The sequence below is a fragment of the Anopheles ziemanni genome, unplaced genomic scaffold, assembly GCF_943734765.1.
Source record: "Anopheles ziemanni unplaced genomic scaffold, idAnoZiCoDA_A2_x.2 U_86, whole genome shotgun sequence".
In the NCBI taxonomy this organism is placed as follows: domain Eukaryota; kingdom Metazoa; phylum Arthropoda; class Insecta; order Diptera; family Culicidae; genus Anopheles; species Anopheles ziemanni.
This window is the reverse complement of record NW_026689958.1, coordinates 1-17,010: the sequence shown is the minus strand read 5'-3', so window position 1 is coordinate 17,010 and position 17,010 is coordinate 1. Positions and strand designations below refer to the sequence as shown.

General features: G+C 39.6%; 1 protein-coding gene across 1 annotated transcript; it reads left to right on the top strand.

Moving 5' to 3' along the window:
• Nucleotides 1-5,539: 5,539 nt before the first annotated feature.
• LOC131292813 (uncharacterized) lies at nucleotides 5,540-9,010 on the top strand (the record flags this gene model as incomplete). The annotated part of the gene is made up of 1 exon (XM_058320896.1): nucleotides 5,540-9,010. A coding segment is annotated over exon 1 (3,471 nt), but the record flags the coding sequence as incomplete, so codon positions are not given.
• Between the last annotated feature and the right edge of the window lie 8,000 nt (nucleotides 9,011-17,010).

Here is a 17,010-nt window from a genome sequence, read left to right as displayed (position 1 = left end):
AGACGATGCAAAATGGTGTTTAGAAGGTGCTTAAAGTGACTTTAAAGAGAATGAGACGATGCAAAATGGTGTTTAGAAGGTGCTTAAAGTGACTTTAAAGAGAATGAGACGATGCAAAATGGTGTTTAGAAGGTGCTTAAAGTGACTTTAAAGAGAATGAGACGATGCAAAATGGTGTTTAGAAGGTGCTTAAAGTGACTTTAAAGAGAATGAGACGATGCAAAATGGTGTTTAGAAGGTGCTTAAAGTGACTTTAAAGAGAATGAGACGATGCAAAATGGTGTTTAGAAGGTGCTTAAAGTGACTTTAAAGAGAATGAGACGATGCAAAATGGTGTTTAGAAGGTGCTTAAAGTGACTTTAAAGAGAATGAGACGATGCAAAATGGTGTTAAGAAGGTGCTTAAAGTGACTTTAAAGAGAATGAGACGATGCAAAATGGTGTTTAGAAGGTGCTTAAAGTGACTATAAAGAGAATGAGACGATGCAAAATGGTGTTTAGAAGGTGCTTAAAGTGACTATAAAGAGAATGAGACGATGCAAAATGGTGTTTAGAAGGTGCTTAAAGTGACTTTAAAGAGAATGAGACGATGCAAAATGGTGTTAAGAAGGTGCTTAAAGTGACTTTAAAGAGAATGAGACGATGCAAAATGAGGTTTAGAAGGTGCTTAAAGTGACTTTAAAGAGAATGAGACGATGCAAAATGAGGTTTAGAAGGTGCTTAAAGTGACTTTAAAGAGAATGAGACGATGCAAAATGAGGTTTAGAAGGTGCTTAAAGTGACTTTAAAGAGAATGAGACGATGCAAAATGAGGTTTAGAAGGTGCTTAAAGTGACTTTTAAGAGAATGAGACGATGCAAAATGAGGTTTAGAAGGTGCTTAAAGTGACTTTTAAGAGAATGAGACGATGCAAAATGAGGTTTAGAAGGTGCTTAAAGTGACTTTAAAGAGAATGAGACGATGCAAAATGAGGTTTAGAAGGTGCTTAAAGTGACTTTAAAGAGAATGAGACGATGCAAAATGGTGTTTAGAAGGTGCTTAAAGTGACTTTAAAGAGAATGAGACGATGCAAAATGAGGTTTAGAAGGTGCTTAAAGTGACTTTAAAGAGAATGAGACGATGCAAAATGAGGTTTAGAAGGTGCTTAAAGTGACTTTAAAGAGAATGAGACGATGCAAAAATGAGGTTTAGAAGGTGCTTAAAGTGACTTTAAAGAGAATGAGACGATGCAAAATGAGGTTTAGAAGGTGCTTAAAGTGACTTTTAAGAGAATGAGACGATGCAAAATGAGGTTTAGAAGGTGCTTAAAGTGACTTTTAAGAGAATGAGACGATGCAAAATGAGGTTTAGAAGGTGCTTAAAGTGACTTTAAAGAGAATGAGACGATGCAAAATGAGGTTTAGAAGGTGCTTAAAGTGACTTTAAAGAGAATGAGACGATGCAAAATGGTGTTTAGAAGGTGCTTAGAGTGACTTTAAAGAGAATGAGACGATGCAAAATGAGGTTTAGAAGGTGCTTAAAGTGACTTTAAAGAGAATGAGACGATGCAAAATGGTGTTTAGAAGGTGCTTAAAGTGACTTTAAAGAGAATGAGACGATGCAAAATGAGGTTTAGAAGGTGCTTAAAGTGACTTTAAAGAGAATGAGACGATGCAAAATGGTGTTTAGAAGGTGCTCAAAGTGACTTTAAAGAGAATGAGACGATGCAAAATGGTGTTTAGAAGGTGCTTAAAGTGACTTTAAAGAGAATGAGACGATGCAAAATGAGGTTTAGAAGGTGCTTAAAGTGACTTTAACGAGAATGAGACGATGCAAAATGAGGTTTAGAAGGTGCTTAAAGTGACTTTAAAGAGAATGAGACGATGCAAAATGAGGTTTAGAAGGTGCTTAAAGTGACTTTAAAGAGAATGAGACGATGCAAAATGGTGTTTAGAAGGTGCTTAAAGTGACTTTAAAGAGAATGAGACGATGCAAAATGGTGTTTAGAAGGTGCTTAAAGTGACTTTAAAGAGAATGAGACGATGCAAAATGAGGTTTAGAAGGTGCTTAAAGTGACTTTAAAGAGAATGAGACGATGCAAAATGAGGTTTAGAAGGTGCTTAAAGTGACTTTAAAGAGAATGAGACGATGCAAAATGGTGTTTAGAAGGTGCTTAAAGTGACTTTAAAGAGAATGAGACGATGCAAAATGAGGTTAAGAAGGTGCTTAAAGTGACTTTAAAGAGAATGAGACGATGCAAAATGAGGTTTAGAAGGTGCTTAAAGTGACTTTAAAGAGAATGAGACGATGCAAAATGAGGTTTAGAAGGTGCTTAAAGTGACTTTAAAGAGTATGAGGCGATGCAAAATGGTGTTTAGAAGGTGCTTAAGGTGACTTTAAAGAGAATGAGACGATGCAAAATGAGGTTTAGAAGGTGCTTAAAGTGACTTTAAAGAGAATGAGACGATGCAAAATGAGGTTTAGAAGGTGCTTAAAGTGACTTTAAAGAGAATGAGACGATGCAAAATGGTGTTTAGAAGGTGCTTAAAGTGACTTTAAAGAGAATGAGACGATGCAAAATGAGGTTTAGAAGGTGCTTAAAGTGACTTTAAAGAGAATGAGACGATGCAAAATGAGGTTTAGAAGGTGCTTAAAGTGACTTTAAAGAGAATGAGACGATGCAAAATGGTGTTTAGAAGGTGCTTAAAGTGACTTTAAAGAGAATGAGACGATGCAAAATGGTGTTTAGAAGGTGCTTAAGGTGACTTTAAAGAGAATGAGACGATGCAAAATGAGGTTTAGAAGGTGCTTAAGGTGACTTTAAAGAGAATGAGACGATGCAAAATGAGGTTTAGAAGGTGCTTAAAGTGACTTTAACACGTTGACTGCCGTGGCTATCATTTTTGATAGCCAGTGATGTTTCCTGGGGGGCCATGGCTATCATTTTTGATAGCCACCTACCATGATTTTTGAAGTACTATATCTTCTAAATGACAACTCTTACCTACAAATCCTTTGGTAGTTACATAGTTTCATCTCTTGTCTAGCTTAATTTGTGGTTGGTTTTACAATAACTGTGGTATGAAAAAAGTTACAAGCTGTTTTAGTATAAGGTTTTTGTTTATTGAATCACATGTGAATCGCTTTGTCTCTTTCGCTAAATGTCGTTGCGTGTCTATTGGGTGAACGAGACGGAGGCAGTCACGCTGCTAATACGTAAGCCGTTTATTGGAGAAATCTTGAGGCGCTATTTATTTAATAATAACGCCAATAGAAATAAACAATAAGGTGTTAAAGGCAAAAAACCAGAAAAATATCAATTGCCGAGCTGTGTGTGTGCGCTTCGAGCACCTGTGCACTTCCCAGCAGGCCATGGCTATCAAAAATGATAGCCAGCGATATTGTATGAAGAAAAAGTTTGGCCTGCAGGGAAACATGACCAAAATAAGCGTGGCAGTCAACGTGTTAAAGAGAATGAGACGATGCAAAATGGTGTTTAGAAGGTGCTTAAAGTGACTTTAAAGAGAATGAGACGATGCAAAATGGTGTTTAGAAGGTGCTTAAGGTGACTTTAAAGAGAATGAGACGATGCAAAATGGTGTTTAGAAGGTGCTTAAGGTGACTTTAAAGAGAATGAGACGATGCAAAATGGTGTTTAGAAGGTGCTTAAAGTGACTTTAAAGAGAATGAGACGATGCAAAATGGTGTTTAGAAGGTGCTTAAGGTGACTTTAAAGAGAATGAGACGATGCAAAATGAGGTTTAGAAGGTGCTTAAGGTGACTTTAAAGAGAATGAGACGATGCAAAATGAGGTTTAGAAGGTGCTTAAAGTGACTTTAAAGAGAATGAGACGATGCAAAATGAGGTTTAGAAGGTGCTTAAAGTGACTTTAAAGAGAATGAGACGATGCAAAATGGTCTTTAGAAGGTGCTTAAGGTGACTTTAAAGAGAATGAGACGATGCAAAATGAGGTTTAGAAGGTGCTTAAAGTGACTTTAAAGAGAATGAGACGATGCAAAATAGTGTTTAGAAGGTGCTTAAGGTGACTTTAAAGAGAATGAGACGATGCAAAATGAGGTTTAGAAGGTGCTTAAGGTGACTTCAAAGAGAATGAGACGATGCAAAATGAGGTTTAGAAGGTGCTTAAAGTGACTTTAAAGAGAATGAGACGATGCAAAATGAGGTTTAGAAGGTGCTTAAAGTGACTTTAAAGAGAATGAGACGATGCAAAATGAGGTTTAGAAGGTGCTTAAGGTGACTTTAAAGAGAATGAGACGATGCAAAATGGTGTTTAGAAGGTGCTTAAGGTGACTTTAAAGAGAATGAGACGATGCAAAATGAGGTTTAGAAGGTGCTTAAAGTGACTTTAAAGAGAATGAGACGATGCAAAATGGTGTTTAGAAGGTGCTTAAAGTGACTTTAAAGAGAATGAGACGATGCAAAATGAGGTTTAGAAGGTGCTTAAGGTGACTTTAAAGAGAATGACGATGCAAAATGAGGTTTAGAAGGTGCTTAAAGTGACTTTAAAGAGAATGAGACGATGCAAAATGGTGTTTAGAAGGTGCTTAAGGTGACTTTAAAGAGAATGAGACGATGCAAAATGAGGTTTAGAAGGTGCTTAAAGTGACTTTAAAGAGAATGAGACGATGCAAAATGGTGTTTAGAAGGTGCTTAAAGTGACTTTAAAGAGAATGAGATGATGCAAAATGGTGTTTAGAAGGTGCTTAAGGTGACTTTAAAGAGAATGAGACGATGCAAAATGGTGTTTAGAAGGTGCTTAAGGTGACTTTAAAGAGAATGAGACGATGCAAAATGGTGTTTAGAAGGTGCTTAAAGTGACTTTAAAGAGAATGAGACGATGCAAAATGGTGTTTAGAAGGTGCTTAAAGTGACTTTAAAGAGAATGAGACGATGCAAAATGAGGTTTAGAAGGTGCTTAAAGTGACTTTAAAGAGAATGAGACGATGCAAAATGAGGTTTAGAAGGTGCTTAAAGTGACTTTAAAGAGAATGAGACGATGCAAAATGAGGTTTAGAAGGTGCTTAAAGTGACTTTAAAGAGAATGAGACGATGCAAAATGGTGTTTAGAAGGTGCTTAAGGTGACTTTAAAGAGAATGAGACGATGCAAAATGAGGTTTAGAAGGTGCTTAAAGTGACTGTTACGAACGTCCACTTTAAAAGTACTCGAACTGCTCGAGCCGTTCGGACCATACAAAATAGTTACCATAATAGCTGGCTAGGTTCGAACCCAGGAGCGGAATTGACAACGGAGTAGCCGGAAGGAGTGGAAATAAGCAAGCCAGTAGCAAGTCAGAAGCGGACGTAAAAGGACAAAAGTTTTATCGGTACGATCAAGGAATAAAATCAGTTGAGTGAATAAAATAACCTATGCTCGAGATCAAAACCTGTCCAAATCTAATTATTTCGAAGAGTGCAAGAACATTAAAAACCTTATTTGGGAACATTATAAAACTTTTTTCGCACTATCGTGTATCTTGGACTTGCTACTCATAGTAAAAGTAAAAGAAAAACGTGCCTTTGGTGAAATTGAGGACTGAACATGCCAAGAGTAACGCGAACACCGAAACCCACATCGAAACCCGCGCATGCGGAGAACCCGACAAATCCAGAAGCTTCAGGAAGCAGTATGATCGTGGGTTCAGACACGGTTTCGGCGAAGCACGTGCGTACGCCGATTATCGATTCTCCTGGAGCGTCAGTGTGCACCATGAATAAAGGAGAAAAGCCAACAAGTGAGCCATTGTGTGGTATAGTAGCCATAGAAAGTTCGGGAAACATAACCACAGCGGCAACCACAGAAGAGGTTATGGCGAAGCACGTGCGTGAGCCGAAAGTTCCTGGTACGTCAGTGTGTGCCACGGAACAAAAAGATATGTTGATAGGTGAGCGATCTGGAAATATTGTTCTCGCAAAGGCCATCAAGTCGGAGCGGGCCATGTCTGCGCTTTCCTCCCATAGTTCGCAAGCGTCATCAGTGCGTGTTCGTGAGCTGGAGCTTTCGTTGAGGAAATTGGAAGAAGAAAAAAACATCGAGCAGGCATATATTGCAAAAAAGTATGCGTTATTGTCCCTAGCAGCAGAACAAGACCAGGATGCCTGCTCCCTCTACAGCCGATCCAGTAAGACTAGTAGCCGCCAAACTAGTGCAGAGGCACCAATTAAGCAAAGCCATGCTCCGTCGGGGTCGCATACGATCGCCGAATCTAAAACACACTCTGGGCTGAATAAGGAGAAAGTAGCAGCACGTAAGGCGATTTCCCGAGAACTTCCAAAATTCGATGGGAACGCTGAAAATTGGCCGCTATTCATTGCAACCTACAACCGCACCACTGAAATGTGTGGCTTTACCGAGGAGGAGAATTTGATACGGTTGCAAAACGGCCTCATCGGGAAAGCGCTGGAAGCTGTGCGCAGTCTGTTGATGTACCCAAGCAACAATGCCCGGATAATAAATACATTGAGGGTGTTATACGGACAACCCGAGCGTATAATCCATCAACTGACTTTGAAGATAGGCGCTCTTCCCACCCCCAAAGAAGATAGACTGGAAACACTAGTGGATTTTGCGGTGGCAGTGCAAAATTACTGTGCAACTGTGGAGGCGTGCGACATTCCGGACTACCTATACAATGTTACACTACTGCACCAGTTAGTCGGAAAGCTTCCCCCCACAGTAAAGCTCCAGTGGGCACAACATAAAGCCACTTTACCCGAAGCTAACCTCTCGTCTTTTAGTGACTGGTTGTTCACTTTAGCCGAAGCGGTTAGTGGCGTTATAATACCGTCGACAACGGAGATGGATCAAAAGAAGCCGAGCGTGCCCCAGATGTCTGACAGACGAGGCAGGCGAGTAAACTCGCACACTGTAGACATACCTAGACGACGGACTACCGAAACAGGACAATGTTGTGTCGTTTGCAATAAGAACTGCAAGTTATTAACTGAATGCAAAACTTTTCAGCAAATGACACGTCAGGAGCGTTGGGAGGTGGTGAACCGGAACGCGCTTTGTAGGAGTTGCCTGCAGCAATACAAAGGCCCACCCGAAGCGTGCTGCAGTTTTCAACTGTGTGGAAAACACGGATGCGTGCGGAAACATCACCAGCTGCTGCACAACGAGCATCAACGAACCAACCCGTCGTTGCAACAGCCTCGCATCGATCCAAATCTAAACGTGTCCCACAACACCCACCTATCGGTATCCGGGTCGGTGTTGTTGAAATACGTACCAATAACGGTTGTAGGTGCGGGGAAGCAGATCGATACGTTTGCACTCCTGGACGAAGGATCGGAATTAACGCTCATCGATCAAGCGTTAGTCGACGAGATGGAACTGAATGGAAAGCTCAACCCGCTCAGCGTCAAGTGGTCCGATGGCACGATCAGGGCGGAACCAAAGTCGCAAATGGTAAACATTCAGATTGTTGCTGCAGGGCGAAAGTTCACTTTGAAGAAGGCTAGAACAGTAGCTCATCTCAAGCTCACACCTCAGACCGCAAATATGACTCATCTGGCTGATCGATACCAACATCTTAAAGGCTTGCCGTTAGTGTCTTACGAGAATGCTACACCGCGGATACTCATCGGTGCGAGTCATCCCCAAATAGCAGCAGCACGGAAAATAAAAGAAGGACGCTACGGGGAGCCACTAGCAGCAAAAACGAGCCTAGGCTGGACAGTATACGGTCCAGTAGGAGGTAACGCGGGTAAATCATCGAGTCCACCATCGTTATACATTCATCGCTATGAGGACAACGTAGACGCAGATATGCACCGTGCCCTGTTGGAGTATTTCTCGCTAGACAATATGGGCGTGACAAAACCTGCAAAACCGCTGATGGCCGCCGATGATGAGCGCGCGATGAACATTCTTCAAACCCGCACCAGTTTCAACGGAACGCGTTATGAGACAGGACTACTCTGGCGTTTTGATAACGTTAACTTGCCACCAAACAAAGATATGGCGCTGCGCAGACATCAAAACCTAGAGAGACGTATGGAAAAGTACCCAGAGCTTGCTCGTGTGCTCAAGCAAACCATAGCGGATTATTGTCGGAAGGACTACATACGTGAACTTTCCACAATCGAACAAGCAGACGTCAAGTGGTACCTTCCCATTTTTCCCGTCGTTAACCCTAACAAACCGGGGAAAGTCAGAATAGTGTGGGATGCAGCTGCCAAAACTTACCAAGGGCTATCCCTGAATTCTATGTTATTGAAAGGACCTGATCTCGTCACTCCATTGTTCGACATCCTACTTCGTTTCCGGGTTCATCGCATTGGTATAGCCGGAGATATCCGCGAGATGTTCCATCAAATTGGCATCATCGACGAGGACCAACGGTACCAGTGTTTTTTGTGGACAAAGGACGATGGGAAACCAGCAGTGTACGCAATGAAAGTCATGACCTTTGGAGCTTGCTGTTCGCCATGTACGGCACAATACATCAAGAACCTCAACGCAGATCAGTATCAAGCTAGTCATCCAGAGGCCTGGAGTGCTATCGTAAAGTCTCATTACGTGGATGACTTGCTGATAAGTGTTAAAACGGAGGCAGAGGCGGCGAAGCTGATCAACGACGTAGGCCTGGTACATGCAGCAGGGGGTTTTGAGATCAGGAATTGGATCTCAAACTCCACAGAAGTCATGTCAGCAGTTCAACAGAGCAGTCCCGTCAACAAATATTTAGATCTTTCCTCAGAACCATCGATGGAAAAAGTATTGGGAATGTGGTGGGACATCCAGAGCGACATGCTCACCTATAAAATCGGCTGGCAACGTTTTGACGAGGAGTTATTGACCGGTAAACGTCACCCAACCAAGCGAGAGATGCTTAAAGTTCTCATGACGATCTTCGACCCACTAGGCCTAATTGCACACTATCTGTGCTTTTTGAAGGTAGTGATTCAGGATGTTTGGCGATCTGGCGTCGACTGGGACGAAGAGGTGAACTCAGCAGAATACAACGAGTGGATTAAATGGGTGGAAGTTTTGCCGCAAGTGGAACAAGTACAAATCCGGAGCAAATGTCAACAATGTAAAAATGAGAGAGCAGTGCCAAAGCCACCGATGATGAGCGATTTACCACCCGGTCGACTAGCTGCATTTTCCCCGATATTTGCGCACACCGGCGTCGATTATTTTGGACCAATCGAGGTAGTTGTAGGCCGAAGCAACCAAAGGCGTTGGATAATGCTAGCAACGTGTCTCACTACACGGGCGATCCACATGGAAAAGGTGAATTCATTGACAACCAGTTCCTGCATCATGGCGATTAGAAATTTCATCACCAGACGAGGTCGTCCCCGCAAGTTCTACAGCGACCGAGGAACCAATTTTATAGGAGCGCAACGTGAACTGATTAGACTCGCAGAACACATCGACCTGAATGGACTAGCCACCGAATTCATCGACTCAGAGACGGACTGGGTATTTAATCCTCCACTTACGCCTCACATGGGCGGGTCATGGGAGCGACTAGTAAGAACCGTGAAGACGAATTTATCGGCAGTTTGTTCCTTCAAAAGCCTCACGGACGAGGTACTTACAAGCCTCACGGACGAGGTTCCGGCGCCTTATACGAGCGCCCGGCTACTAAGCTTGCAGTATTGGACGTTCTCCCGAATACAGAGTAAGACAATTAGGATTGTCGTACTGGGGGGGAGTGTTACGAACGTCCACTTTAAAAGTACTCGAACTGCTCGAGCCGTTCGGACCATACAAAATAGTTACCATAATAGCTGGCTAGGTTCGAACCCAGGAGCGGAATTGACAACGGAGTAGCCGGAAGGAGTGGAAATAAGCAAGCCAGTAGCAAGTCAGAAGCGGACGTAAAAGGACAAAAGTTTTATCGGTACGATCAAGGAATAAAATCAGTTGAGTGAATAAAATAACCTATGCTCGAGATCAAAACCTGTCCAAATCTAATTATTTCGAAGAGTGCAAGAACATTAAAAACCTTATTTGGGAACAGTGACTTTAAAGAGAATGAGACGATGCAAAATGAGGTTTAGAAGGTGCTTAAAGTGACTTTAAAGAGAATGAGACGATGCAAAATGGTGTTTAGAAGGTGCTTAAAGTGACTTTAAAGAGAATGAGACGATGCAAAATGGTGTTTAGAAGGTGCTTAAGGTGACTTTAAAGAGAATGAGACGATGCAAAATGAGGTTTAGAAGGTGCTTAAAGTGACTTTAAAGAGAATGAGACGATGCAAAATGAGGTTTAGAAGGTGCTTAAAGTGACTTTAAAGAGAATGAGACGATGCAAAATGGTGTTTAGAAGGTGCTTAAAGTGACTTTAAAGAGAATGAGACGATGCAAAATGGTGTTTAGAAGGTGCTTAAAGTGACTTTAAAGAGAATGAGACGATGCAAAATGGTGTTTAGAAGGTGCTTAAAGTGACTTTAAAGAGAATGAGACGATGCAAAATGAGGTTTAGAATTTGCTTAAAGTGACTTTAAAGAGAATGAGACGATGCAAAATGGTGTTTAGAAGGTGCTTAAAGTGACTTTAAAGAGAATGAGACGATGCAAAATGGTGTTTAGAAGGTGCTTAAAGTGACTTTAAAGAGAATGAGACGATGCAAAATGGTGTTTAGAAGGTGCTTAAAGTGACTTTAAAGAGAATGAGACGATGCAAAATGGTGTTTAGAAGGTGCTTAAGGTGACTTTAAAGAGAATGAGACGATGCAAAATGAGGTTTAGAAGGTGCTTAAAGTGACTTTAAAGAGAATGAGACGATGCAAAATGAGGTTTAGAAGGTGCTTAAAGTGACTTTAAAGAGAATGAGACGATGCAAAATGGTGTTTAGAAGGTGCTTAAAGTGACTTTAAAGAGAATGAGACGATGCAAAATGAGGTTTAGAAGGTGCTTAAAGTGACTTTAAAGAGAATGAGACGATGCAAAATGGTGTTTAGAAGGTGCTTAAGGTGACTTTAAAGAGAATGAGACGATGCAAAATGAGGTTTAGAAGGTGCTTAAAGTGACTTTAAAGAGAATGAGACGATGCAAAATGGTGTTTAGAAGGTGCTTAAGGTGACTTTAAAGAGAATGAGACGATGCAAAATGAGGTTTAGAAGGTGCTTAAAGTGACTTTAAAGAGAATGAGACGATGCAAAATGGTGTTTAGAAGGTGCTTAAGGTGACTTTAAAGAGAATGAGACGATGCAAAATTAGGTTTAGAAGGTGCTTAAAGTGACTTTAAAGAGAATGAGACGATGCAAAATGGTGTTTAGAAGGTGCTTAAAGTGACTTTAAAGAGAATGAGACGATGCAAAATGGTGTTTAGAAGGTGCTTAAAGTGACTTTAAAGAGAATGAGACGATGCAAAATGGTGTTTAGAAGGTGCTTAAAGTGACTTTAAAGAGAATGAGACGATGCAAAATGAGGATTAGAAGGCGCTTAAAGTGGCTTTAAAGAGAATGAGACGATGCAAAATGGTCTTTAGATGGTGCTTAAAGTGACTTTAAAGAGAATGAGACGATGCAAAATGAGGTTTAGAAGGTGCTTAAAGTGACTTTAAAGAGAATGAGACGAAGCAAAATGGTGTTTAGAAGGTGCTTAAAGTGACTTTAAAGAGAATGAGACGATGCAAAATGGTGTTTAGAAGGTGCTTAAAGTGACTTTAAAGAGAATGAGACGATGCAAAATGGTGTTTAGAAGGTGCTTAAAGTGACTTTAAAGAGAATGAGACGATGCAAAATGAGGTTTAGAAGGTGCTTAAAGTGACTTTAAAGAGAATGAGACGAAGCAAAATGGTGTTTAGAAGGTGCTTAAAGTGACTTTAAAGAGAATGAGACGATGCAAAATGGTGTTTAGAAGGTGCTTAAAGTGACTTTAAGGAGAATGAGACTATGCAAAATGGTGTTTAGAAGGTGCTTAAAGTGACTTTAAAGAGAATGAGACGATGCAAAATGGTGTTTAGAAGGTGCTTAAAGTGACTTTAAAGAGAATGAGACGATGCAAAATGGTGTTTAGAAGGTGCTTAAAGTGACTTTAAAGAGAATGAGACGATGCAAAATGGTGTTTAGAAGGTGCTTAAAGTGACTTTAAAGAGAATGAGACGATGCAAAATGGTGTTTAGAAGGTGCTTAAAGTGACTTTAAAGAGAATGAGACGATGCAGAATGGTGTTTAGAAGGTGCTTAAAGTGACTTTAAAGAGAATGAGACGATGCAAAATGAGGTTTAGAAGGTGCTTAAAGTGACTTTAAAGAGAATGAGACGATGCAAAATGGTCTTTAGAAGGTGCTTAAAGTGACTTTAAAGAGAATGAGACGATGCAAAATGGTCTTTAGAAGGTGCTTAAAGTGACTTTAAAGAGAATGAGACGATGCAAAATGAGGTTTAGAAGGTGCTTAAAGTGACTTTAAAGAGAATGAGACGATGCAAAATGAGGTTTAGAAGGTGCTTAAAGTGACTTTAAAGAGAATGAGACGATGCAAAATGGTGTTTAGAAGGTGCTTAAAGTGACTTTAAAGAGAATGAGACGATGCAAAATGAGGTTTAGAAGGTGCTTAAAGTGACTTTAAAGAGAATGAGACGATGCAAAATGAGGTTTAGAAGGTGCTTAAAGTGACTTTAAAGAGAATGAGACGATGCAAAATGGTGTTTAGAAGGTGCTTAAAGTGACTTTAAAGAGAATGAGACGATGCAAAATGGTCTTTAGAAGGTGCTTAAAGTGACTTTAAAGAGAATGAGACGATGCAAAATGGTCTTTAGAAGGTGCTTAAAGTGACTTTAAAGAGAATGAGACGATGCAAAATGGTGTTTAGAAGGTGCTTAAAGTGACTTTAAAGAGAATGAGACGATGCAAAATGGTGTTTAGAAGGTGCTTAAAGTGACTTTAAAGAGAATGAGACGATGCAAAATGAGGTTTAGAAGGTGCTTAAAGTGACTTTAAAGAGAATGAGACGATGCAAAATGAGGTTTAGAAGGTGCTTAAAGTGACTTTAAAGAGAATGAGACGATGCAAAATGGTGTTTAGAAGGTGCTTAAAGTGACTTTAAAGAGAATGAGACGATGCAAAATGGTGTTTAGAAGGTGCTTAAAGTGACTTTAAAGAGAATGAGACGATGCAAAATGAGGTTTAGAAGGTGCTTAAAGTGACTTTAAAGAGAATGAGACGAAGCAAAATGGTGTTTAGAAGGTGCTTAAAGTGACTTTAAAGAGAATGAGACGATGCAAAATGGTGTTTAGAAGGTGCTTAAAGTGACTTTAAGGAGAATGAGACTATGCAAAATGGTGTTTAGAAGGTGCTTAAAGTGACTTTAAAGAGAATGAGACGATGCAAAATGGTGTTTAGAAGGTGCTTAAAGTGACTTTAAAGAGAATGAGACGATGCAAAATGGTGTTTAGAAGGTGCTTAAAGTGACTTTAAAGAGAATGAGACGATGCAAAATGGTCTTTAGAAGGTGCTTAAAGTGACTTTAAAGAGAATGAGACGATGCAAAATGGTCTTTAGAAGGTGCTTAAAGTGACTTTAAAGAGAATGAGACGATGCAAAATGAGGTTTAGAAGGTGCTTAAAGTGACTTTAAAGAGAATGAGACGATGCAAAATGAGGTTTAGAAGGTGCTTAAAGTGACTTTAAAGAGAATGAGACGATGCAAAATGGTCTTTAGAAGGTGCTTAAAGTGACTTTAAAGAGAATGAGACGATGCAAAATGAGGTTTAGAAGGTGCTTAAAGTGACTTTAAAGAGAATGAGACGATGCAAAATGAGGTTTAGAAGGTGCTTAAAGTGACTTTAAAGAGAATGAGACGATGCAAAATGGTGTTTAGAAGGTGCTTAAGGTGACTTTAAAGAGAATGAGACGATGCAAAATGAGGTTTAGAAGGTGCTTAAAGTGACTTTAAAGAGAATGAGACGATGCAAAATGAGGTTTAGAAGGTGCTTAAAGTGACTTTAAAGAGAATGAGACGATGCAAAATGAGGTTTAGAAGGTGCTTAAAGTGACTTTAAAGAGAATGAGACGATGCAAAATGGTGTTTAGAAGGTGCTTAAAGTGACTTTAAAGAGAATGAGACGATGCAAAATGGTGTTTAGAAGGTGCTTAAAGTGACTTTAAAGAGAATGAGACGATGCAAAATGGTGTTTAGAAGGTGCTTAAAGTGACTTTAAAGAGAATGAGACGATGCAAAATGAGGTTTAGAATTTGCTTAAAGTGACTTTAAAGAGAATGAGACGATGCAAAATGGTGTTTAGAAGGTGCTTAAAGTGACTTTAAAGAGAATGAGACGATGCAAAATGGTGTTTAGAAGGTGCTTAAAGTGACTTTAAAGAGAATGAGACGATGCAAAATGGTGTTTAGAAGGTGCTTAAGGTGACTTTAAAGAGAATGAGACGATGCAAAATGAGGTTTAGAAGGTGCTTAAAGTGACTTTAAAGAGAATGAGACGATGCAAAATGAGGTTTAGAAGGTGCTTAAAGTGACTTTAAAGAGAATGAGACGATGCAAAATGGTGTTTAGAAGGTGCTTAAAGTGACTTTAAAGAGAATGAGACGATGCAAAATGAGGTTTAGAAGGTGCTTAAAGTGACTTTAAAGAGAATGAGACGATGCAAAATGGTGTTTAGAAGGTGCTTAAGGTGACTTTAAAGAGAATGAGACGATGCAAAATGAGGTTTAGAAGGTGCTTAAAGTGACTTTAAAGAGAATGAGACGATGCAAAATGGTGTTTAGAAGGTGCTTAAGGTGACTTTAAAGAGAATGAGACGATGCAAAATGAGGTTTAGAAGGTGCTTAAAGTGACTTTAAAGAGAATGAGACGATGCAAAATGGTGTTTAGAAGGTGCTTAAGGTGACTTTAAAGAGAATGAGACGATGCAAAATTAGGTTTAGAAGGTGCTTAAAGTGACTTTAAAGAGAATGAGACGATGCAAAATGGTGTTTAGAAGGTGCTTAAAGTGACTTTAAAGAGAATGAGACGATGCAAAATGGTGTTTAGAAGGTGCTTAAAGTGACTTTAAAGAGAATGAGACGATGCAAAATGGTGTTTAGAAGGTGCTTAAAGTGACTTTAAAGAGAATGAGACGATGCAAAATGAGGATTAGAAGGCGCTTAAAGTGGCTTTAAAGAGAATGAGACGATGCAAAATGGTCTTTAGATGGTGCTTAAAGTGACTTTAAAGAGAATGAGACGATGCAAAATGAGGTTTAGAAGGTGCTTAAAGTGACTTTAAAGAGAATGAGACGAAGCAAAATGGTGTTTAGAAGGTGCTTAAAGTGACTTTAAAGAGAATGAGACGATGCAAAATGGTGTTTAGAAGGTGCTTAAAGTGACTTTAAAGAGAATGAGACGATGCAAAATGGTGTTTAGAAGGTGCTTAAAGTGACTTTAAAGAGAATGAGACGATGCAAAATGAGGTTTAGAAGGTGCTTAAAGTGACTTTAAAGAGAATGAGACGAAGCAAAATGGTGTTTAGAAGGTGCTTAAAGTGACTTTAAAGAGAATGAGACGATGCAAAATGGTGTTTAGAAGGTGCTTAAAGTGACTTTAAGGAGAATGAGACTATGCAAAATGGTGTTTAGAAGGTGCTTAAAGTGACTTTAAAGAGAATGAGACGATGCAAAATGGTGTTTAGAAGGTGCTTAAAGTGACTTTAAAGAGAATGAGACGATGCAAAATGGTGTTTAGAAGGTGCTTAAAGTGACTTTAAAGAGAATGAGACGATGCAAAATGGTGTTTAGAAGGTGCTTAAAGTGACTTTAAAGAGAATGAGACGATGCAAAATGGTGTTTAGAAGGTGCTTAAAGTGACTTTAAAGAGAATGAGACGATGCAGAATGGTGTTTAGAAGGTGCTTAAAGTGACTTTAAAGAGAATGAGACGATGCAAAATGAGGTTTAGAAGGTGCTTAAAGTGACTTTAAAGAGAATGAGACGATGCAAAATGGTCTTTAGAAGGTGCTTAAAGTGACTTTAAAGAGAATGAGACGATGCAAAATGGTCTTTAGAAGGTGCTTAAAGTGACTTTAAAGAGAATGAGACGATGCAAAATGAGGTTTAGAAGGTGCTTAAAGTGACTTTAAAGAGAATGAGACGATGCAAAATGAGGTTTAGAAGGTGCTTAAAGTGACTTTAAAGAGAATGAGACGATGCAAAATGGTGTTTAGAAGGTGCTTAAAGTGACTTTAAAGAGAATGAGACGATGCAAAATGAGGTTTAGAAGGTGCTTAAAGTGACTTTAAAGAGAATGAGACGATGCAAAATGAGGTTTAGAAGGTGCTTAAAGTGACTTTAAAGAGAATGAGACGATGCAAAATGGTGTTTAGAAGGTGCTTAAAGTGACTTTAAAGAGAATGAGACGATGCAAAATGGTCTTTAGAAGGTGCTTAAAGTGACTTTAAAGAGAATGAGACGATGCAAAATGGTCTTTAGAAGGTGCTTAAAGTGACTTTAAAGAGAATGAGACGATGCAAAATGGTGTTTAGAAGGTGCTTAAAGTGACTTTAAAGAGAATGAGACGATGCAAAATGGTGTTTAGAAGGTGCTTAAAGTGACTTTAAAGAGAATGAGACCGATGCAAAATGAGGTTTAGAAGGTGCTTAAAGTGACTTTAAAGAGAATGAGACGATGCAAAATGAGGTTTAGAAGGTGCTTAAAGTGACTTTAAAGAGAATGAGACGATGCAAAATGGTGTTTAGAAGGTGCTTAAAGTGACTTTAAAGAGAATGAGACGATGCAAAATGGTGTTTAGAAGGTGCTTAAAGTGACTTTAAAGAGAATGAGACGATGCAAAATGAGGTTTAGAAGGTGCTTAAAGTGACTTTAAAGAAAATGAGACGATGCAAAATGGTGTTTAGAAGGTGCTTAAAGTGACTTTAAAGAGAATGAGACGATGCAAAATGGTGTTTAGAAGGTGCTTAAAGTGACTTTAAGGAGAATGAGACTATGCAAAATGGTGTTTAGAAGGTGCTTAAAGTGACTTTAAAGAGAATGAGACGATGCAAAATGGTGTTTAGAAGGTGCTTAAAGTGACTTTAAAGAGAATGAGACGATGCAAAATGGTGTTTA